General features: G+C 40.4%; 1 protein-coding gene across 2 annotated transcripts in view; it reads left to right on the top strand.

The window, feature by feature from the left end:
* dip2bb (disco-interacting protein 2 homolog Bb) overlaps positions 1 to 24,943 on the top strand; it is a 50,913-nt gene that overhangs the window by 13,737 nt on the left and 12,233 nt on the right. For both annotated transcript variants that reach the window (XM_051948203.1, XM_051948204.1), the window contains exons 2-21: positions 4,266 to 4,337; positions 5,556 to 5,702; positions 10,692 to 10,817; positions 10,925 to 11,248; positions 12,201 to 12,344; positions 12,985 to 13,104; positions 13,850 to 14,047; positions 14,983 to 15,074; positions 15,436 to 15,546; positions 15,634 to 15,757; positions 15,931 to 16,040; positions 16,275 to 16,377; positions 16,470 to 16,534; positions 17,168 to 17,261; positions 17,347 to 17,466; positions 17,571 to 17,685; positions 18,001 to 18,140; positions 23,732 to 23,868; positions 23,982 to 24,062; positions 24,169 to 24,296. In XM_051948203.1, the coding sequence (XP_051804163.1) occupies positions 4,266 to 4,337; positions 5,556 to 5,702; positions 10,692 to 10,817; positions 10,925 to 11,248; positions 12,201 to 12,344; positions 12,985 to 13,104; positions 13,850 to 14,047; positions 14,983 to 15,074; positions 15,436 to 15,546; positions 15,634 to 15,757; positions 15,931 to 16,040; positions 16,275 to 16,377; positions 16,470 to 16,534; positions 17,168 to 17,261; positions 17,347 to 17,466; positions 17,571 to 17,685; positions 18,001 to 18,140; positions 23,732 to 23,868; positions 23,982 to 24,062; positions 24,169 to 24,296 (2,551 nt within the window). The remainder of the gene's footprint in view (positions 1 to 4,265; positions 4,338 to 5,555; positions 5,703 to 10,691; positions 10,818 to 10,924; positions 11,249 to 12,200; positions 12,345 to 12,984; positions 13,105 to 13,849; positions 14,048 to 14,982; positions 15,075 to 15,435; positions 15,547 to 15,633; positions 15,758 to 15,930; positions 16,041 to 16,274; positions 16,378 to 16,469; positions 16,535 to 17,167; positions 17,262 to 17,346; positions 17,467 to 17,570; positions 17,686 to 18,000; positions 18,141 to 23,731; positions 23,869 to 23,981; positions 24,063 to 24,168; positions 24,297 to 24,943) is intronic.

The following is a 24,943-nucleotide window of genomic DNA, read 5'->3' on the forward strand; positions in this document are numbered from 1 at the left end:
TTAAACGGTGTTGTTAACTCTGTACTCAGCAATAAGTCATGTCAAACTGTTGTATCCAGGATGTGTGTGTGTTCTCTGGCTGGTTGTGTGTGTGAGTGAGATGCTGGTACGAGGAGGCCACCGGGAGGTTTCAGTTGGATGTTTGCTCTACAGATAAAAATTTGCCGTCTCTTTAGGCCTCAGGAACATTGGTTAGGTAAATAAACAACAACCCCCCATGAAAATAACCCACTTGAACTCAGTCGACAAAGGAAAGAATGGCATAGTGCCAAAGAAGAGGGGAATCCATGTGCCATTTTGGATCTTACAGGGTCTGTTGTGATGACCGACTTGGGGGATTACATTTGGAGGATCTGACTTGGAGCTTAATGGCATGCGGTTATAGTAGGAATCTTACCTTCAAACCTTTAAAATTGTCTATTCTCTGTGTGATAACAGCTGGAAGTGCCTGTGTCCTGCTGTAATATTTCAACAAATGTTCGTGTAGTATTTCCGCGAGCAGGTGTTGACATGAGTTTAAATTGTTTTCTTGAGAAAGCAATTGAGTGAGATGTGATGAGAGGCGAGAAAGAAGCAGGGAAAGAGAGAATAGAGGTCGGTAGCTAATTACTATTCAGACTGAGTGCCTGTGGGGAAGGAAGGAGAGAGCGGTCTCGCAGCGATTCAAATAACAAGAGGCTAGCAAGTGTGAGAGTGTGCAGGGCTGGGATGAGGCTCGGCTTCGGTGTTTCTCCATCTGGATTGTGGAAAAAGAAAAACATGCGCTCCAAGGTGAAGTTTTCCTTACCGGTGCAACTGTCAAGATGAGATGAACGAGGAGAGCTGCCTCGAGAAAAGCCTGAGTGTAACACTGAGATAGTTGGATTGTGACCTCGGCCATTAGGACAGACATGACTGGGTCACAGTGAGAAAATGGGTTAACGAGTGAGGCCCTCGTCTCCTCGGTGGAGCTGTGCTTTGCCTCTCAAGCAGATTTCTTTGCCTGTTTGAGTGTAAATTGTGAGCTGACAGGTACAGACTCTTTGAAATGCATTTCTATGAGGGCAGTCAGGGTGCTTCCAAATAGATTCTAGTAGTTTCTCTAATCTGATGCATTTACCAGTTTTCACATTTCATTTCACTTCTGTTATTATATTGTTACACAGCCGTCCTCACCTGGAGCTCACTGATGGGACGTTCTCCCTGTTCAGAGGTTTAACCCTTCAGCTGCGACTGCTGGAGTCTGATGATGCAAGCATAAAAAACAGACGAATATGAAATCATCCAGATGGAAGAGTGATTACTTTGAGATTCATTTAATGCCATGCCAGCCCCTCCCCCATCACTGAATCCATCCCTCTCTCTCTCTCTCTCTCTCTCTCTCTCTCTGTCTTTCTGCAGAGAAACTGCCTGTTCACATAAGCTAAAAATAAATCATGTGACTGAGCTCGGCCAACTGTACCGTTCATGCATTACTTATGGAAGTGTTTACTTTTCTTCCATTTTTTTCTCCCAGAAAGAAAGGCCCCAGTCTCTGAGTAGATATTGTGTTGCAGTGGGCTCTCAGGCAGTATCCTCCAAACAGCAGCACTCTCACTGTTCCCAGCTTTGTCTGTAGTGATGTCAGCAGCGATGTGGTCTGTCCATCGAGATGTGCAAAATGCAAATGTTGAAGAAGTGCAGACAGATCTGTTGTGTTGGAGAACTGGGATGATGTGATTTAGGCTAAGATGCATCAGTTAAATGTAAGAGTTGAGACTGTGTATTGTCTTTCGGTAGAGTCATATCGAGGTGCAGTAGTCACTTTGGGTCATTATTTCACAAATTCTGTTTTCCAGAGGTTTGATTTCAAGCAAATTGCATCTTATCTTCATCGTTTAGTAGTAAAAAAAAACAAGCAGATGATTAGACAGGCCTTATTCATCCCCACATTAGGTACAATTATTGAAGTCAAAGGTACTTGTTACCTAAATTGTCCATTTTAGAAATCCATCAGTTTATGTGTGAAAATTCCTGGTTCCTGCCTCTTGGCTCTGGAGCTGCACATTCTCCCTGTGGACAAAGGGATTTTCACTGACAGTGTTGTTTTATTGCCAAAGCTGCTGTTTCTGAAATGCAGTAGTAGCTGCATATCAGAGTTTTTAGTCGTATCCTGCAGTCTTCTTCTGCAGATGAAGTTGGCATTAAATTGTCGATTACATTTTTAGTTTTCTGAGCACTTTAAGGGGTTTATGTTCAGTCAAAGCTAATTTATACAATGTGTTAAAAAATAAAACTGTTTGGGGGGACCGCTGAAGGTCTGTTTTTTTTTTTTTTTTAAAGCTTGTTGTTTTGGTTTATTTAGCCTTTAAATAGCTGAAAGTGGAGAAGAAGACAGGAAATAATGGGTAAAAGAGGAGGGTATGACATGGAACACAGGTCCATTCATCCATTTTGTTTATGGTGGCGGCAGCAACACTTTCCTGTTCCTCTTGAGGGGTCCCGAGGCATTCTCAGGCCAGGCCCTTGACTGGAATTAAACCAGAGACACTGCAGCTATGTGACATCCACTATGACCATTCGCCTACCAGGGCAGCCCCCAAGTATTGTTTAAATATGGCTATAATTGTGCATATTTTCACACTTTCTCTCCTGGAAGGCATTCATGGTGTTGCATTCAGCTGCTCGCATGAAAAGTGGCCAAAATAGTAAATGAATAAGAGAGCTATGTAAGGTTACAGTGGCCTCTTAGGAGCTTGGTGTTCGCTGAGAATTTGAGATTTAAATTGAGGTTGAGAACTCATTCTTGGCTAAACTTCTGGCTCATGTACAACCTGTATGATCATCTGACCATTTCTTGCCTCATCAGACTTTGATTTCATCATACTTGTGGTAATAAGACCAAAGTAGGGATTTCTTCTTACAATCGATATCAATGATTGATTTCAACCATATTGCCGAGCCTTAGGTCTGTCCTATATGAAGCTGCATGCCTGGCAGCGTATTTCGAGATGCCAGAAAATCCTCATCTAATCTCTATTGTCGTCCGTGGTGTAACTGGGAAGCGACGACATCGGTGTCACACAGCTTTCTACCTTTCATCACCGTGTGTCTCAGCAGCCTAATTTTTAATCAGGGATTAAAACTCAGAGCTTCAGGAGATGACACAGCTGCAAAAAACTGACAGCTCCTTATGAAGTGCCGTCAGACACTGACAATATCTTTAGTTAATATACAGGATTGTCCCATTGCTATACACATATTAAGGTTTGTCCCTCGTTCCTGAGTCAGACTTCGTGATCGAGATGAGGTTTGAGAGCAGCCAGGGCCGCTGGCGGACATACTGAATGAATCATCAGTGATCAGCACAGCTACTAGAAAAGTGAGTGCAGGCTCTCCAGATGGATTTTTAGTATGTGTCTAAAAATCTGACAGCTTTGCCCACAGTGAACTTTGGCAGAGTCACTGCATCACTTCAGGGCCAGCAGAGAGCTCAGTCGGCCTGTGTTGGGTCTGGTGGGGTGGAGGAAGATGCAGATGGGCTGTTGGCAGGAGGGATTGAAGGGGGTGTCGAAGGGACGCTTTGCTTTCCTCTCATTCAAGTGAACCCAGTGACTCAGGATTCCTCCTCCTCTGTCCTCTTGATGCACCATCACTCACCTCAGTCATCCAGTCCTCAGCTAATCTCTCCTCCATGCTGTCGTCATTTGCATTTTATCGCCTTGCGTCTCCCACCTTCCTTGTCCTCATCTTCCACACCTTTCTGTTTTCTCTAAGTGTCTCTGAATCATTACATCTCTTGCCCACGCTTCCGTACGTTTCCAAATTTAGTCCTGTTTTGTTTTTCCCTTCGTTGAAGCTGGAAGTGAGCCACATGTTTGACGCCCTCAGCCATCTCTGGAGATTAACACGACTGTGTGCATCCATCTGTGTTTCATCTTCTTCCTTACGAGTTTTATTTTTTTTACCTACCTGTCTGTCTTATCTCTGTTGCACTCTCTTGTTTGAACACGTGGCGATTGAGTCCATTCAGAGAGCTTTTAATCCATTTTGAAACTATGAAGAGTTCAGTGCTTGAATGAGTGTGTTGGTGTTTATCATGGCATTGCCACTAAAAGATCTGGTCTTCCTTGTTAGAGCCGGGTTTAAGAAGAAGATGAATTTAACATATGGCTCCCACCAACAAAAGCAGTTTGTTTAAAACCTTTCTTTGAGAATAGGGCTGTTGACAATGTGAATCCAGCGATGTTTGTCTTGTGGTGCTCCATCTTTCAAAAACAACAATATGTTTTGTTTTTCTTTTACAGGTGACATTACACAGAAGGGCTATGAGAAGAAAAGGACTAAACTTCTGGCCCCCTACATAATTCAGGCTCCAGGTGAGGACACATCGCCTCGCATAACTGTGCATCCCACAGCTCTCTCTCGATTTTATACAGAAGAAAAACCACACCATGATTTAATGTTCTCAAAACAGAAATATGATTTCTTTCTGTATTTGTAATAATTTTTTTTACTTTATTTAACCCTAACTTTTCCTCTGCAAAGATATTTTGCAAATGAAAAAATCTGAAATTTTGAAAACATAAATGCATTGCAGATTATTTGTGGGTATTGTAAACTAGATGTAGTTTGCAGCAAAAGCTCTGCTAACAGCTGTTTTACATAAATGTCACTGTTATTGTACATTTGTGCATATCGTGGTGCTCCCTGCCGCCTCCTAGTGGTTCAGTCTTACTGCTAATTTCCCCCACTAACATCTACTGAGATGGTGTTTCTCTTAAGCTCTGAAATACAGAGGATAGGTAAAACACATTGCAGCTCTTCTGATCTAGCAGGAGGCTAAATTTTGGCGTGTTCTAGATGGCAGCTAGATTTTTATATGTTTTAGGCATATTGTCTTTGCAAATGAGAACAAGGTTACTGAGGCACAAGTGCGCACATGATTCTTCTGACAAAGTGAGAGGCAATATATGCGTGCCGTTTTGCTGTTTGTCTGTCATTGTTATTGGCAACCAGATCTCACAAAAACTACCAGGCCAACTTTCATGAAATGTAGCAGAGAAATGAAAGGAAAAACTCAGTTTGTTCAGGTGTGGATGCGGATTAAGTGCGAGATAGGGGGGTTGCCTTGGTTAAGCACTCTGCACTCTCCAAGTGTCCTTCTAGTTTAAAATATGGCGTGATAATTCAATTTGAGACAAAAAAATATTAACCAAATTAATAAAAACAAAATTATCCAGTGACCTCTGGTATCACGTATCCAGTAGTTACGTTTTCTAGATTTCTAGTAAGTATACCAAATCTTACCGAACCACTCATAAAGTCCACCTTTTTTCAACAACTGGTACAGCTTTGTTGCTTTTGAAGTTATAAAAGCAACTTAAAGCCATCCTCTGACAGCATCACGGGTGTGTTGTGGTTTTCAGAAATGTGCTCTGTTGCACCAGTAACCACACCCAGCAGTGGTATCACAGCTGCACTTCTATGCAGCCAAGTAAAAAGTTAAACCATTAGAAGTCAGAAGATTGAAAAGGCCAGTGATGTTCCCAATAAGTCTATTTTAATGATGTGTCTTTATTGTGTTTATCTGACAGTGCCGCCCCCCCAGAACGAGGTACATCCTCCTGCTCCTAGTTCCTCCAGCCATCCCCCTCCACCATCCAGTTCATCCAGGTATCGTGAACGTCGTTCCCGCAGAACACATCGTAATGGAGGAACCAGGGATGACCGCTACAGATCAGGTCAGCTATGAATCCTACATCAAGATAGCCTAGCCGCGCTAGACAACCCACGGCAACTAATTTAATTCTCTGCCAGGGTGGTCTAGTTACCCTTCATAAGGCTCGAGGCTGGATTCTCCTAAAACTGGCCGGACCAATCACCATGAAGTGTAGAGTCAGAAGGCGGGCGTAACTAAGTGACGACAGAGGCGTGACGATTCTGACAGAAACAACCGGCACACAATAAACAGTTATCTTTCGACTCGGCTTTGGCCGCAGCCCTTAAAGATTTGAAGCTAAAATTCAACTTGAAAGATAAACAAAGGACGGCACTGAAGTGTTTCATTGAGAAGAAAGACGTATTTGGACTTATGCCGACAGGATAAATCCTTAATATACCAGTTGGCTCCGCGGCTCCGCTGGTTGGGAAGCTAATGGGACTTAGCCACAATCCGCCGGTGCTCTCGGAACTACGTCAGCCTATTCGTTGCGTTGATTGGTTGTATACCTACCCAATTGCTGCAGAGGGATTTGATAGACAACCTTTAAGCCCGCCTCCCTCCCTGTCGAGCTTCCCTAGACCCTTGTGCTGTCAGAAACATGGGTCTAGCATGGCTAGGCTAATATCAAGACGCTCTGATATCAACTGAGAAACTACAGCCCACTTGTTCCCCAAATGAAAGACACCTCTGATGCAGCAGTCACCGAGGAAATTAGAGCTGAAATTAGCCTACATCAGCTTCACCTGTTGAAACAGCGTGTTTTTAAGCTCGGATGCTTGCACTGTTTCAGAGGGACCAATTAAAGAAGACTTGCAGAGTGTGTTTGTGTCTGTGTGAGGAGCTGAGAGAGGCAGACAGCAGCGCAGTGCTGCAGCTGGGGAGCCCCTCAGTGAGGACCCCCACTCTGACAGCAGAGTGATGTCACTGCCGGGCTATGTGTGAGGAGGCTGTGCAGACAGCAGAGGGAATACTGATGTGGAGGGGAAAACCATGAACCTGGTGAGAATAAAGGAAAATAGAGCAGTAGAGCTGATGTGAGAGAGCAAAAAACGCAGGGTACTACTATAGTTTGTTTGCTGAGATTCACACTATAAAAGCATCCTCCCTCCAGACTGACCCACACCCTGCTGTTTCTTTTTTTTAATACTCTCTCCCTGCTTGCTTCTAAATGTGAGACACCCTCACAATGCAGCATGCAAAATGCCAGGCTGACTAATCTAGAGTCTGTCTGTTAGAGAGTGGGGGTTTGTCTAAAAATGTTGCAGCTTCAGAGAAAATCTGACCAGCAACATTTTTCTGTTTGATCTGACTGGAGGGTTCAGAAGGAGATCGAAGTGAGGCTTCAACAGAGAGGATTAGAGCTAGAAAAACAAAGTAGAGGCTCAACTGCAAATGGCATGAAACGCAAAGAAAGAAAAATGGAATTTGGATCCATTAGAGTCATTGTCATGCTGCCTCCCTGATTGTATTGCATATCTGATAAGAATCTAAACATCTAAAATGCCTGAAACTCCTGCACACCAATCAGCTACACAAGTAGAACCACCTTCCAAATATTGTGCAGGATTTCATGTGCAGCCAAAACAGCTCTGACCCATCGGTGCATGGACATGGGACTTCTGGGGTAGTCCTGCGGAGTCTGGCTCTAGGACGTTGGCAGCGGATCCTTTGGGTCCTGTGGGTTTCAGAGTGGAGCCTCCATGGATGAGACTTGTTCCGGTACATCCCACAGATGCTCGATCAGATTGGGATCTCATGAGTCTGGAATCCGGTCAGGTTCTGGGCTTTGATTAGGCTACTTACTGATGGTCAAATCTGGCAACACTGCTTCTTTCTTCCTTCATTCACTGCTCTTTTACAATACAGACAATAGTTTACGCTGTACTGAGCAGGAAAATTAGATTTTAAACACAGATGAATAATTTTGGCAGCACAAGGCGAATAGACAAAATTCAGATCGCTGTTGTTACTGGGCCACACCCCCTCACTGTGTAACATTACATTGTGACTTCGAAAGCATTTTATTATTAGACAATAGGATGCATTTCATGCACAGTGCATTTTTGCTCAGTTGTGGGATTACTTGAAATTCTGGACGCTCAACAAAAATGGTAAAAAGTTAATATGCTGATTATTAGGAGTCATTTTGGGCAGTTGACAGCTATATATTTACTCTGTTAATCACCATAGATTACATTATATAATTTAGCATTTACTGATATAAACTAAACACAAGTAAAACTGAGGCCATTAGGAATTGAATCACTTTTCCAACTAAGTTGTTTTAATTTTGACCTGGTGATAGTGTTAGCAGCAAAATTAAGTGATCCCCAAAATGATTACATTTCATCCTGAGGCGGATAAAAATATTTCATCATCTTTTAGCCACCAGCTGTTGAGACGTTTCACTTAATGAAGCAAATGTGAATAAGTTATAATCCAGCCTTTGCCGAAGCAGTTCACACGGTACTGATTAGACCTATCAGCAGCAGGTACATCTCTGTATTTTGAGTTTTTAATATGGTTTCTGTGGCAACGTTTCTGTGCTGGTGCACTGGTAGTGATGTGTTACTGATTAGTTAGTGGATGCTGAAGAGGGGAGCAAACATAGCGATGAATACAGAGTAGACTACAAAAGCTACAAATACGCTGTAGTCTGCAGTCCAAGAAAACTTTCTGATGCTCCAGATAAAAAAAAGGAAATTTTATGGTTTTAAAAAGAATTAAATCAATAATGAGGACATATGTCATTAGAAGCATCAAAAGTGTGCCACTGTCAGAAGTGGGGGGTAAGGTTTGTCCCTCAAGCTTAATTCAAAGATAAAAAAAAATGCTTTCTTGATGCCAGCCATTGTAAAACAAAACCAGAGAGGAAGAACAAACTTCCTCACACAGTCTGCATGCTGAATCACCATTACTTATTTCCCTCTTTTGTAGTCTGCACACAGAGAATGCAGCTTACTTGCAAATTTTCTGATTTACTAAAAGATCTAAGCCAATCGGCTCAACGACCAGCCAGAGTGAAATGGTTCCCTACCACAAGTGTTGGCTCTGATTGGAAAAATAATAAATAAAAGGTACATTTATTGTTTTATAAATGGTGTATGTGTCATTTCAGACCTCAAAAAAGTAAAAATAAGTAAATAAATTGTGAACTGACCCTAAAGTCATGGACTAAAGTCAGTAGGCGTCCTCCTCTGGGGAGCCATTGATGCCATTGCAAAGTTTCGTGGCAGTTCATCCAAAAGTTGATGAGGTATTTCAGTCGGGAACAAAGTGATGAACTGTCTGACAGACAAAGTGACTTTGTTGTCCCCAGAGCCACGTTACTTGCACGGCTATAAAATGGAAAGTCAAAGTTTTAAAAGAGACACAGCATCCAAAAATTCTGTAGCAACAACAACATGAAACTCTGCAGCAACGAGAAACAGAAAAAAAATAAAATGGTGGTTATTTAATGGACTGCAGAGAAACATTAATTTAATAGCCTCTTGTTTCCTCTAGCTTCTTCCAGTTATTGCACCTCTTAAACAACCTATCACCACTGCATTCACACAAAGTGAATTGTTGACTGGTTTCTGATGCTGCTGATTTCTCAATATTTACACATTTGTCTCACATAAACTCGATCACCAGTTGAGATTTGTATTAGTAAAACAAACAGGCATGTATGAAAGATGGAAGTCTCTAGCTGGTCACACATGTCGGTGTTGATTGGAGCTCCACACACCCCAGCATGCTTATCGTCGTGGAGACAGCCCTCATCCTCGCGGACATGTGTAAGGAGTCAGCCTCTCGTGACGCTCCTGTGTGAGGGTGGACTACGGCACATTGTGAGAGAGGATGATTTAGCCCATAGCAATCTGTTCAGCAGAATGCCAGTTATGTAATTATGGTCCCCACTGCTGCTGTGTAATGAGCTATGCTTGGTGATTTATTTAAATCTGTTGATGTTTGAGCAGAAATCACATCCCCTGAGTTAATAATAGACGTGATTTTTCAGTAAGTGGTCTTTTGTTGCACATGTTTTGTCACATGGTCTGAATGTGTGGCTGTTCACATGGCGCTTTTTTAATGTGCCTGTGGGTGTCATCAAGTGAAAGTATCTCTGCATTTATTACTGTGTGCATTTGCGTGTGTAGGCATGTGAGTGGGCTAGTGCACAGCTTTGTTCTCTCCTTGCGGTTTCAGTGGGAAAACACTGTCATCCTCTTTAGATTTTCTTCTGGCTTCTCACCGGTGATTTTGCTTAACGTTTTGACAAAATCTGACATAAAAATTAGCAACCTGCTATCATAAAAAACTGCAAAGGATTGAATCTGTGGTTATCAAACTTATGATAACTTAAAATTCAGGTGTTTTTTTTTTTACACAGGTATAATGTGTTTTTATGAACTGTCAATAGAATAAGTAAAGTGATTTTTTCCTTCCCAGATTGTCTAATTTGAATAATTACTGTGTGTTTGATCTTCTTCTTTTCTGTTCATTAACCCTCCTACAACTTACCAGATTGATCATTCTGCCTATTCTGTAATGAGGTAAATCCGTTGATAAATAGAAGAAATAATTTTACACATTTTTCACTACATTGTCTGTAAATCACACAATACTTGACATATTTTTCCATTTTTGAAAGCGTTTAGAGTAACAGAATTCTTCACCTGTCTTTCGGCTGGAAATCGGGATCTCAGCTCACCAAAGTTTGCCATATTTACTGCTCCTAGAAACCCTATTTTGGGAAGGTTTGTGTTCAGATGATATAAAATAGTGTTTCTGGAGCAACAGTGAATCTTTAAAATCACTTAATGTAACAGTATCCGAAGAAAGGAATCCTGTTTCAATAGCAAAAATATCTCAGTAAGTGGGGAAAAAAAGACATTCACAGTGTTTAGTAGGCAGCTTATCTCTCACTGAGTCTATTTTAAAAAGTGTTTTCTTTATTTAACTTCATGTTTTGTTGTTTTGAATCAAATCCATCAGGACTAAACTAAACCAAATGTCTTTGCAGATATCCATACCGAAGCAGTTCAAGCTGCTCTGGCTAAACATAAGGAGGAGAAGATGGCACTCCCCATGCCCACCAAACGGCGGTCCACTTATGTGCCATCTCCAATTGAAACTCGCACACCACCAGGTAGGACATGAAAACAAACAATCCGTCTGTCCTGTGATGCTATTAAAGTCGAGCCTTGAGCCATATGGATTCTGCTAGATATTCATGCTTTGTTCTGCTGTGCTCAGACTCCTCATCGGGTTCTGAAGATGAGACGTCTGTGCGCAGACAGTCATCTGGGGTCGCCCCCCCGCCTCTGGTCAGTCCCAACCTGCAGAGCCCTGAGTCCTGGATCACCCGCTCCGTCCAGGGCTCCTCCACCTCCTCCTCGGCCTCCTCCACACTGTCCCACGGAGAGGCCAAACCGCAGCCTCAGAGCCACCCTCAGCCGCAGCCTCAGTACAAGCCGCAGTACCAGCCTCTGTATCAACCTCACCACCAGCCACAGTACCAGCCGCAGGAGCAGAGCCGCACTGCAGCTGTGACAGACATGCTGGCTCACAGTCGCATTGGTGAGGCTCTTTACTGATTGTTCAACATAAAATATTCATGGACACCAAGTATTAAACAAGTTCCCCCTTTGTTCCGAAGATGTGACCAAGATTCTCTCATTGTTACACAGAATACCAGCAAATTCTAGTCAAAAGTTCAACTCTTTGTGTTAGCAGCTTTAAAACTACAAACATAAAAACAACCAAAGGGGTCTATAAAGATATACATATTATTGGGTCAGCATTTTTTCATAAGCAGAAAGGGTGTATTTTGTAAAAAAGTGATTTTTCTGTCTGCATGTCTTTAGTCTTGTAGAATTGCACTTTACTTCACGCTGAATCCCTGTGTTTAATTTAGTGGTATTTATTTCTCTCGTCAAACATTCAGTGTCTCATCTCCTCAAATAGCAACTGGACCCTTTATTTACCTCAACTGCAGAAGGTAACAGGCCTTTATTTGAAGCAGGGCTGTATTAGACTCGGGTATCTTATAAATGCTTCATAGTAATAACAAGGAAGACGGATTTGATGGAGAGAGCATTGGAAAAAGGTAAAAATATCACTAACTAAAAATGAAAAATAGACAAAAAATACACTGAAAGCTAGCATTGCGTTATTCTATGCTAATATAATATAATAACCAAGATCACTGTTTTTATGTGACATTAGGGATTCAGTCAAAGGTTGAAAAAATGTGCATTTTATTGTAATTTAGTAAATAAAATAATATGCATGTCATCATATATAGTCATTTAAACAAATTAAAATGTTACATTTGTTTACCCATGTCTACCCTTTTGACATATGAAACTGGGATTCTCCCCTCAGTGACCTTAAACCTTGACCCTCCACACATTGATCAGATCCAATAGAACCATATCTATGAGTTGAGTATACTTAAAGCATGCACACACCTGCAGATTCTCCTTTCTGCTAGCAACAATGAAAAGAGCTTATTGCTGTTTCATTGCAGCCCCCTCACAGAACAGCGCCCCCCCTCCAGATGTGACAGCTGTGGCCCCTCCGTCCAGAGGCCCGCGGGTGGACCTGCCCTCGAACACCGTCCGAGGAATGAGCCGTGGGCAGAGCCGCTCGAGCATGATGGAGACTGCGGACGGTAACGACTACACCACACAACTCTTTATTAGTTTGTGGGTCCTTACAGGAGCCTGTGTCTGATTTGTCTTTCTTTAAAACGTGTTGAATTCCAGCCATGACATTTTATTAATCGAACTCTACCGCTTTCTTTTCTTCTCGATCTTTTCCACCCTGTCACATGTTTATTTGACTGGCTGATAGCGAGAGGTAATATCCAGAGTAAGGAAACTCCTTAATATATAATGTCCAAAGCCTTCTGTGTTTCCTGGTGTACCCTTACTCACCCTGTTCCGTTTGTAATGAATGATTATAGAGAGAAACGCGACAAAAGAACGTCCACGCACAAAGTGAATCCTCGTGTGTGATCCCAAACCAAAAAAAAAACCTTTATCCCAGGTCTCACTGTCTTTTCCTTGTGTCGGCGCCACCTACCTATGCTGCTGCTCTTCATTCCTAAAACATATTTCAATTTTATGCTAAATATTTATCAATTCATTAACTAAATCTTCAGTAAAAATGTGTTATGGGATGAAAAACAGCAGACCATACGATGGTGAGGCATTGAAAAAGGTAGTGTTTTTGCACTGTGTGTGTTCTACAGTATGTGACTGTGCGTTTGCTCCTGCTGCTGCTTGTCTCCACCTTCACCCCGCTTGTAGGAGTTCCTGTTAACAGCAGAGTGTCCACGAAGATCCAGCAGCTGCTCAACACCCTGAAGAGGCCAAAGAGGCCCCCGCTCAGCGAGTTCTTTACTGATGACTCCGAGGAGATCGTAGAAGGTACACTGCTTTATGAAGCACCTCGGTTACCATTTAATATAGATAGACTGTTTTACTATTTCACACAAAAAACACAGATTATACCTTCGTGCTCAATCATTTGCGCACACTAAACACTTTTCTCTGTGTTTTAGAAATGCTTATTTAGGTTCCACTTTACCCTTGTGACCATATTATTTAGAAAGGTGGTTTTGCTGCACTTGCTTTAAATTGTAGTCAATCATTAGTGAAGGATTTAAATGTTTTCAAGTCTGGATTCATAAATGATAATAAGTTAATACATTGTTTTGATCTAAGAATATGCAAAAGAAGTCCAATCAAAGGTATTTTTTCACAACACAGCAACGCAAAAGTTGTTCTTTTTACTGGTTATAACTAATCTGTTAATCAGTGAATGACTTATTGACCAGTAATTCATAAAGAATTTCTTGTTAGAGAGGGTTTCACATATTTGCTTACATATTTGAAACCTTTAAACCAAAGTTTTACAAACAGAAAAAAATGAAAGCAATTCTGAGCAAAGTTTATACATTATATTTGGATAGAGAAGGCAAAGCAGTCTGTTTTTATGTATTCTGATGATTAAAATACCAGAAGATGAGAGCTAAGGGAAGACATAGGCTAAGGAAAAGACAAGTGATCCACAGTATAGGCCAGCAGTGATTTAGCTTATTCTAGCTTGGTGGCATCCACAACTTATTAATCTGTAACATACTCAAAGTGCTCTGTTGTCTGTTTAACATAGTGCCCCAGCCAGACCCCAACACACCCAAGCCAGAGGGCCGTCAAATTATGCCAGTGAAAGGGGAACCTCTGGGAGTAGTCAGTAACTGGCCTCCAGCCCTGCAGGCAGCGTTGGCTCGTTGGGGGGCCACTCAGGGGAAGAGCCCTGCTCTCACTGCTCTGGACATCACGGGCAAGCCCCTCTACACACTGACATACGGTGAGATGCAAGCACGAACTCTCTGATATTTTTAACAGTATTATTTTATATGTTTCAAATCAGCAATTGTTTCTGGCTTTTTTTTTGTTCCTGCCACATGTTTACTCACTGTGGACTCATTTTTCACTGCAGTATAAAGTTCTGTACAACCTTTATGTGGCACAATCATGGTACAAAGATTTGTGAGAATGTTAAAAATCAATTAATCATACCTGAAAGCAACATGTACAGTATATTTTCAAGTTCCACAAAAATGTGACTTTACATATTGTAGGTATTTTAGTGCACTCATTTTTAATTTGTTTTTTGTTCTTGTATGTATATATATATATATATATATATATATATATATATATATATATATATTCATATATAAAAATATATATATCTGGTTTGTGTAAACACAGCCTGCAGTTCAGCCCAGTTCATCTGAAAGTCTCTGAGTTTTTATCATGTGACTGTTGGTCACTAATGTCTTCATAATTGCACAAAAGAGTGGAAACGTTTTAGTTTTTTACAGAATGGGGTTAGATAAAATAGTTTATTTATGGTAAATTTTTGAATGAGGCATAGAGTAAAAAGATTTGGATGAAATATCATGTTATTAAGCTTCAGTTTTGGCAATGTTTTCTGACAGAATGGCACATCGCATATGAGTAATCAAAGGACCGTCAGAAAGTTGACAATGCACTTATTATTTTTGTCTTTACAGTTTCTGGTATAATTTTGGCAAATTTTTGAAGATAACACTTTTCAAATCCATTAGCAGGTTTTGGGATTTAGAGGAATAATATTGTGCAACTGCTGGACATCAATTACTGGAAGTTACTGTATTGTTTTGAGAGCAGTTACTCTGTGACATGAGATTATTTTGAAGGTGGTAGGATGAATTGCCCACCCGCCTCACTCCCTCCTGCCTGCCTTCTGTCTGTTAGGGAAGCTGTGGAGTCGCAGTGTAAAGCTGGCGTACACCCTCCTGAACAAGCTGGGCACCAAGAACGAGCAAATTCTCAAACCTGGAGACAGGGTGAGAGAGCAGACACACAATGCACGGAAAAAATGTTTGACAAAGTTAGCATCTTAATGGCAAATTCATTTAGTACAGAGCAACAGAACAATATATAACATAAACTTGATTATTCTTAGGCACTAAAACTATCGCTTTTTTTGTTGCTGACTTCAAATTATCTGTGAAAGGAAGGAATCAAACACTACTTTTAGAATGAGTAGAAACTGTTGAGAAAGTGTATATAAATATATATATGTAGGGTCTGCAATGTGGTCTGTCAGTTGTTAGACATGAAATTTGATGGTTGGATGCATCTGCTGCCCTTTTGTCTTCATTTTTACCTTAAACGGTCCTAAATGGAAAGTGAATTGTCTTGTAGGTGGCGTTGGTTTACCCCAACAGTGACCCAGGGATGTTCTGGGTGGCCTTCTATGGCTGCCTCCTGGCTGAAGTTATCCCTGTGCCCATTGAGGTGCCACTGTCTCGCAAGGTATGCAAACCTCCGCAGGAACACGTAGACTTGCAGACAAACTTTGTGTTCGAACCTGAGTGTGTTTTTTCTCTGTGGCGTGTTTAGGATGCAGGTATCAGCCAGGTGGGCTTTCTGCTCGGTAGCTGTGGTGTCGGTCTGGCTCTGACCAGTGAGATCTGCTTGAAAGGACTGCCCAAGACCCCCACTGGTGAAATCCTGCAGTTCAAAGGTCAATGCGCTCTGTTCTGAATGTGGAGCTGTCTGTTTTTTTTTTTTTTAATTAAGCATGAAGTGGCTTAGTTTAGGTTGCTTTCAGACTGGTTGTGTAGTTGAGTACAGTTTGCTTTTCAAAATGGTTGTGTGATTTGTGACTTTACATTCCCTGATGCATTTCTCTGATAGGCTGGCCTCGAATGAAGTGGGTGATAACAGACTCAAAATATCTGACCAAGCCTTCCAAAGACTGGCAGCCCCATATTCCCACTGCGAACACTGACCCTGCATATATAGAGGTAACAAGAGCTGCCCTTGATGTGTCAGCTGCTGTCGTCATTGTAATCAATTTTAGAGTCTACTGTATGACGTTTGCTGATCTATATACAGTTAAAGCTTAAGTGGGACATTGCTGATTGTTTTTGTCCTGTCATCATAGAAAATAATAACATTAAATAGCAGCATTTAACTTCAGTGTGTTGTGGTTGTACACCAGTGTTTACAGAGTCATCTCATGCTTCTTCCTAATGTAGTACAAGGCAAGCAAAGAGGGCACAGTGGTGGGTGTTGCTGTGTCTAAAGTGGCCATGTTGACCCACTGCCAAGCACTGACCCAGGCCTGCAACTACTGTGAGGGTGAGTAATGTAGCGTTGTCATCGCTCATCATTTGAAGGTTCTTTCCTCAGTGCAGCTCAAGTCACTTCTGTCTCTCTGATTTTATTTTCAGGGGAAACCTTAGTGAATGTCTTGGACTTCAAAAAGGATATGGGCTTATGGCATGGAGTCCTCACGGTGGGTGTTTTTGGGCATAAAGTTTGAAATTCGCCAGTATCCTTTTTTTTTTTGCAGTTTCTCGCTCTCATAGAAGGAGCAATTTTGGCTATTTTGTTCCCATGCCTTTCAGTGTAGTGTTAAATACCAAATCTGACCAGTCTGTTGCTTGAGTAATTAAGACACATACCCTGAAATGCAACATTGGGGTACTTTATGCCTTTATTTTATAGTGGAATGTAGAGAGGTGACAGGAGAGGAGTGGATACCAACAGGGTGTTTTTATTTTTTCCTTTATCTTATCTGTATGATTAGATAAGCATCTGACAATGGGGGGAAAAAAGGACATTTCTTGTTTTTTGTACTGTTTTTTTTTTTTTTTTTGCTTTGGCACTTAATGAGAATTCTTCAATAACAATTTCAGATAATATTATCTTCTCAAAATCACCACACAAATGTGTCTTTTACTGTCTGTAATCGCATCACTTAATTGTTGAACGAGTAAAATAATGAAAAATAAACAAAAATGAAAGTCCCAATAATTTAAGAACATAATGTATAACGGTGTTCAAATGTTTTTTTTGTTTGTCGTGATGTGAAAACTCATTAACAGTTTTAATATTAGCTGCTTAATTATGTTCTGTTTGTCTCCAGGCTGTAATGAACAGGATACACACAATCAGTGTTCCCTATGCAGTGATGAAAGCCTGTCCTCTCTCCTGGGTTCAGAGGGTTCACATTCATAAAGGTAAATTACACTTGATTCAGTGTGAGCCACACTGTATAAATTAATTTAATGCATAATATTCCATGTTACTGTTACTGTTGTGCAGCTCGTATAGCTCTGGTGAAGTGCCGTGATCTGCACTGGGCTATGATGGCTCATAGAGATCAGAGAGACACCAGCCTGGCTTCGTTACGAATGCTAATTGTTGCTGATGGTGCTAACCCCTGTGAGTAGTTCATGACTTCTAGCTTTTTAAAACTGGGCCTTTATTAAAAAAAAGAAGCTAAAATTAGATTTAATATGTTGAATCGCCTGTCTCTTGGGATCCAGGGTCAGTGTCTTCCTGCGATGCCTTCCTGAACGTGTTTCAGTCCCATGGGCTGAAGCCTGAGGTTATCTGTCCCTGTGCCACCTCTCCTGAGGCCATGACAGTAGCTATACGCAGGTAAATCACTCCCTTGTTCTGTTCTTACCATTACGTAAGATGAAAAAAGACAACCCCATTCTTCATTCGAGTCATCCCCTCTGTTTCAGTCCAAGGTTCAAGATGACATTGTGATTTTTAAAGATGGCAAAGAAAAAAACATGACACGCTGCTTTACTTCAGGTTGACTTCATTTTTGCTGGTCTACCTGGTTGAATGAAGATGTACTCTGTTGGATGCGGTGTTGTACATGGGTGGGTGGGCAGATGGTTGACTGCACCAACAGATGGGATGGGCGGAAACATTCATGTTTGATCGAACTGTCTCCACGTTTAGACCGGGAGTCCCAGGGGCACCTCTACCCGCTCGTGCCATCCTTTCCATGGGCGGCCTGAGCCACGGTGTCATTCGGGTCAACACGGAGGACAAGAACTCTGCCCTGACTGTACAAGATGTGGGACATGTCATGCCTGGAGGTGAGGATAGAAAGAAAGCTGCACAAGTCAAAGGGAGAACGTGAGAAATAAATGACAGCTAGGTGCTTGTGGGAAACTCTAACATTCAAGATTTGAGAGTCTGTTGCCCAAATAGCATGCAAGCATGACAAGTACACACGTGGACAAAATTGTTGGTACCCCTCAGTTAAAGAAGGAAAAACCCACAATTCTCACTGAAATCACTTGAAACTCACAAAAGTAACAATAAATAAAAATTTATTGAAAATTAAATAATCAAAATCAGCCATCACTTTTGAATTGTTGATTAACATAATTATTTAAAAAAACAAACTAATGAAACAGGCCTGGACAAAAATGATGGTACCTCTATAAAAGATTGAAAACTATTTGACCAGAGTGACATGATTAACTCAGGTGTGTCATTTAATTGACATCACAGGTGTTTCCAAACTCATAATCAGTCAGTCTGCCTATTTAAAGGGAGACAAGTAGTCACCCTGCTGTTTGGTGAAAAGGTGTGTACCACACTGAACATGGACAACAGAAAGCGAAGGAGAGAATTGTCCCAGGACATCCGAAAAAAAATTATAGACAAACATCTTAAAGGTAAAGGCTATAAGACCATCTCTAAACAGCTTGAAGTTCCTGTGACAACAGTGGCTCATATTATTCAGAAGTTCAAGACCCACGAGACAGTAGCCAACCTCCCTGGACGTGGCCGCAAGAGGAAAATTGATGACAAATTGAAGAGACGGATCGTTCGAATTGTATCCAAAGAGCCCAGAGCAACCTCCAAAGAAATTAAAGGTGAACTCCGAGGCCAAGGTACATCAGTGTCAGATCGCACCATTCGTCGTTGTTTGAGCCAAAGTGGACTTCGTGGGAGACGACCAAGGAGGACACCACTGCTGAAAAAAACTCATAAAAAAGCGAGATTGGAATTTGCAAAAATGCATGTTGACAAGCCACAAAGCTTCTGGGAGAATGTCCTTTGGACAGATGAGACCAAACTGGAGCTTTTTGGTAAGGCACATCAACTCTATGTTCATAGACTCAAAAACCAAGCATACGAAGAAAAGAACACTGTCCCTACGGTGAAACATGGAGGAGGCTCAGTAATGTTTTGGGGCTGCTTTGCTGCATCTGGCACAGGGTGTCTTGAAAGTGTGCAAGGTACGATGAAATCTGAAGACTATCAAGGTATTCTGGAGAGAAATGTGCTGCCTAGTGTCAGAAAGCTTGGTCTCAGTCGCAGGTCATGGGTCTTCCAACGGGACAACGATCCAAAACACACAGCCAAAAACACCCAAGAATGGCTGAGAGAAAAGCGTTGGACTATTCTAAAGTGGCCTTCTATGAGCCCAGATCTGAATCCCATTGAACATATGTGGAAGGAGCTGAAACATGCCATTTGGAGAAGACACCCATCAAACCTGAGACAACTGGAGCTGTTTGCTCATGAGGAGTGGGCCAAAATACCTGTTGACAGCTGCAGAACGCTCATTGACAAATACAGAAATCGTTTAATTGCAGTGATTGCCTCAAAAGGTTGTGCAACAAAATATTAAGTTATGGGTACCATCATTTTTGTCCAGCCCTATTTCATTAGTTTGTTTTTTAAAATAATTATGTTAATCAACAATTCAAAAGTGATGGCTGATTTTGATTATTTAATTTTCAATAAATTTTTATTTATTGTTACTTTTGTGAGTTTCAAGTGATTTCAGTGAGAATTGTGGGTTTTTCCTTCTTTAACTGAGGGGTACCAACAATTTTGTCCACGTGTGTATGTTGTTAAAATGTAAGCCCTATGAGCAAACACGAATGTTCTGGAAAACACTGGTATGAAATGTGTTGGTTCTTAGATGTTAAAGAGTGGAGTGTTGCAGCCAGTTCTTAGATCTTTCCACATGTATGTTTTGCTCACATCATCAAGAAATTGTTTTCAACTGCAAAAAAGAGAAACTGTTTTCTGTGATGGATTAACTGGAGTATTTCAAGCAAGTTCAAATGTTTTGAATTCCATTTTATATCTTACTGTCATTGACATAGCAGGAAAAGTTACAATATACTTTGTAAAATATTCAAAACGAATGTATAATGAATGAGATACATCCATAGAGGGTGACATTATGTTTTCAGATTATTATACATCCGTCCTATTCTCTTGAACGTGATATTTAAAGAACATCTCCAGGAAATATGCTGATATTTCACACAAACCTTCACTAGAACTCTTTAGATTTTAGTGGGCAAAGATTTCTGACATCACAAAAGACATTATTGCCCTGAACTTAAGAATTCATAAGGAGATTTTGATAAAAGCTCACACAAATGTATAATATGATAAAGTGATGACATTCAATATCCAAAACATCAAAGGTCAACGTTTCTGTGAAATTATATTGTTCAGCAGAAAACTGTTTTCCACATTATTCAGCACCATAACTCAGGAACAGACAGACTGACTGTGACCATATTTCACATTTGGTCGGCACTGAATTGGTGGCATTAATCTTGGGCACCCACTGAAACGGTGCTAATTGTATAGACCTTCTGTGCTGCTGCGCTGAAGATGTGTGAAGCATTCACATTTTAGAAGTTGTAGATTCTTTGCAGCACCATTATAATTTAAATAATCCTCTACCAATATGACAGTAACTTTGTGTTCTACCAGAATCAGCTTTATTTGCTAAACATGAAAACATGCAAGGAATTTGACTTAACATGTATGAAAGTCTTTGGTAACACTTTATAATAACTATACACTATTAAGCATTAGTTAAGCATTGGTTAAGCATAATTTCAGCATTAGTTAATCCTTAAATCCTCATGAACTCATCATGAATTCACCATTAGTAATGCATTACAAAGCATTAGTAAAGACAGTTTTAAATGTTCAACCAACACATTATTAAGCATTAGTTGAACATTAGTAAAGTGCTTAATTCATCGTTAACTCATCATTTGTAACTAATTAGTTATACGTGCTTAATTCATGATCTGTATGGCATTTATTATGCATTACTAAGCACTTAATAAATCCGGTTAAAAATGTTTTGTTGCTCATTGATAACCTCAGTTGTTAATACTTTATAAAGGGTTAGCAACTGTGTTAGTATATGATTTACAAACACATATTCATCCTCAATGAATAACTTATTAATGCAGTTACTACTCATTAGTTAAGTATATTCCGTGAGCCCATCTAAAGTGAGGACTATCTATGCTTTATAAAGCATTTATAAATGACACAGAAGCAAAGATATACAAAGTGTCAGTTTTATTGGTCCCAAACAATACAAGCTCTTTTAAATACACACTTTAAACAAATACAATCTATAAAATTTCAAGTAAACTTGACAAACATCTTCAAATAACAACGGTCTGTGATCGTATAAAATAGAAAAATAAAATACAAGCTCTTTTAAATACACACTTTGCAATCCTTAACATTTCAAGTAAACTGGTGAACTATCCCTTTAGGACACACACACACACACACACACACACACACACACACACACACACACACCAGAAGTAAGTGGCTGCCTGATTCTGGGATTCCGCCAGTGCATTTCAATGGTGTGCCCTTGAAGTGCACAAAGTGCTTTACAGTAAAACAAATATACCGTTTTCAAATATTGCAAGATAACACTAGATAATTTCTGCAACCTGTTTGCCTCTACGATCAGCTGCCATCTCCCCACGATCAGCTGCCATCTCCCCAGCGTGATATGGCTCTCTCTCCGACTTCCGCATTTCAGAAAAATTAAAAAAACCCGCGCGGTCTCGCTCTCCAGAACCGCGGAGGAGGCTGGGACTTGTAGGACTCTGGGACGTGTAGGACGCTACTGCGCATGCGTTTACCGTCAAAAATGCTAGTGCGCATGCTCCAAAATCCCAGAGTCCCAGAGTCCTACCAGTCCCAGCCTCCTCCGCGGTTCTGGAGAGCGAGACCGCGCGGGTTTTTTTAATTTTTCTGAAATGCGGAAGTCGGAGAGAGAACCAACCATATCACGCTGGGGAGATGGCAGCTGACCGTAGAGGCAAACAGGTTGCAGAAATTATCTAGTGTTATCTTGCAATATTTGAAAACGGCATATTTGTTTTACTGTAAAGCACTTTGTGCACTTCAAGGGCACACCATTGAAATGCACTGGCGGAATCCCAGAATCAGGCAGCCACTTACTTCTGGTGTGTGTGTGTCCTAAAGGGATAGTTCACCAGTTTACTTGAAATGTTAAGGATTGCAAAGTGTGTATTTAAAAGAGCTTGTATTTTATTTTTCTATTTTATACGATCACAGACCGTTGTTATTTGAAGATGTTTGTCAAGTTTACTTGAAATTTTATAGATTGTATTTGTTTAAAGTGTGTATTTAAAAGAGCTTGTATTGTTTGGGACCAATAAAACTGACACTTTGTATATCTTTGCTTCTGTGTCATTTATAAATGCTTTATAAAGCATAGATAGTCCTCACTTTAGATGGGCTCACGGAATATACTTAACTAATGAGTAGTAACTGCATTAATAAGTTATTCATTGAGGATGAATATGTGTTTGTAAATCATATACTAACACAGTTGCTAACCCTTTATAAAGTATTAACAACTGAGGTTATCAATGAGCAACAAAACATTTTTAACCGGATTTATTAAGTGCTTAGTAATGCATAATAAATGCCATACAGATCATGAATTCATGATTAATTAAGCACGTATAACTAATTAGTTACAAATGATGAGTTAACGATGAATTAAGCACTTTGCTAATGTTCAACTAATGCTTAATAATGTGTTGGTTGAACATTTAAAACTGTCTTTACTAATGCTTTGTAATGCATTACTAATGGTGAATTCATGATGAGTTCATGAGGATTTAAGGATTAACTAATGCTGAAATTATGCTTAACCAATGCTTAACTAATGCTTAATAGTGTATAGTTATTATAAAGTGTTACCAAGTCTTTACTAAATGTAATAGTTGAGTCTGGACAGACATGGATGGAAACTGACACTGAAGGTTCACTGGTTGGTGGAGGCATACAGCTATGAAATGATAATTCTACTTTCAATATCAGTTTAGCATTTTTAAGAGTTCAGATGTTCAGTTTGTCATGCCTACAACATAATTAATTAATTACTGTGAAAACAAGCATATAATTAATATCCACGCTAGAAAAGTCAAAATAAAGACTAATTGACAATCCTGCCATCTGAATGAATGAAACATTCCAATTTATGATCATCTGTGTCGCAGAATATTTAAGATTTTGCCAAACCATTTCATGAAATATTGACTTCGCTATCATTGTTCCCTTGTTATATAATGCAGAAGAAAATGGGGCTCACTTTTCATTTCTCCAAAGTTACACAGCTCATGCCCTCCTCACTGATGCTTTTGAATAAATCAGTAGCTGGAAGACGATGAAAACACAAGTTTTAAATGTGCAACTTAAGTACTTTGTCCTCAAGGAAAAGCACGATAACAGATGGAAGAAGTCGTCAAAAGCATTTAAGCCAGGCTGACAACTGCAACAATATTCTGTAGATTTTTCAAAATAATGAAGTTCATATTTTCCTAATGTTGCCTTTGTGTCTTTCCAGCTCTGATGTGTATCGTTAAGCCAGACGGACCTCCTCAGTTGTGTAAAACAGATGAGATAGGAGAGATAATAATCAATTCCCGTGCTGGCGGCAACATGTACTACGGTCTGCCTGGACTCACCAAAAACACCTTTGAGGTATGAAAGCAGAACTAAACTTTCCACCCACCAGTGCTATCTAAAATAGGAAAGTTGTTTAAAGATTCTTCCTTTCTGTGTTATCTCGCCATCCTTTCGCTGTGTGTGCTCAGGTGATACCGGTTAATGCTAATGGAGTTCCCATTGGAGAAATTCCATTTGTGCGGTCAGGACTCCTGGGGTTTGTTGGCCCAGTAAGTAGCTCTGTTTCATTACGGCACAACATCTGTGGTAATGTGAAACCATTGCTCTCTCACTTAGAGTATAACGACCCTGCTGTGTTTGAATCTCTCTGTACAGGGCAGCCTGATCTTTGTGGTGGGGAAGATCGAGGGTCTGCTGATGGTGAGCAGCCGGAGACACAACGCTGATGACCTGGTGGCTACTGCTCTTGCTGTGGAGCCAGTTAAGACCGTTTACCGTGGCAGGTGACTAAAGAACTCTTCTTTGTCTGTAAACAGTGATGATGAGCTTTTTGGCAGTTCAAGTGTGAATTTTAATTTATCACTACTGACATCTGGTGGTACAGAGGAAACACAGCAGGTCCAAAAAAGATGACTTGGAGTAACGTTGACGTACAAAGAAAACAGCTTTGGAAATACTTATTAGACAACACTGACCACTGTTTTGCCTTTCCTTTATAGTTTTTGGTGGAGCCACTCTGCATTATCTTCTTAAGGTTGTAATGGACAGCTGTTGTACTGATTCAAAGCTGGTTAGCACTGACTCTCTCCTCTATTGGCTGTCTTCTCGTCATAATTTAGTTTTGCTCGTCTGTTGACTTTACACAGTACAACAAAACAATATGTCTTAGCTATGCAGTGTGAATTTTTACATTTTTAGATTTTCAATACTTCCTGTGTTTGTAGAACAGAATTTATTGTATGTATTTAATTATGAAGACTTTGTTATGTCTTTTAAAAGATGCTGTGAATATTTACCCACAATATTCTCAGTGTTAAAGGTCTGTTTGTGGGCTTTGTAAAGAAAACAACAGGTGGAATAATAATTATTTCCAAAGCTGTGTGTTTCACTTCTAAGTTTGTTTTAAAACTACTTAGTTGTGTGACTTCCA

This window comes from Acanthochromis polyacanthus, chromosome 5, assembly GCF_021347895.1.
Source record: "Acanthochromis polyacanthus isolate Apoly-LR-REF ecotype Palm Island chromosome 5, KAUST_Apoly_ChrSc, whole genome shotgun sequence".
NCBI lineage: Eukaryota > Metazoa > Chordata > Actinopteri > Pomacentridae > Acanthochromis > Acanthochromis polyacanthus.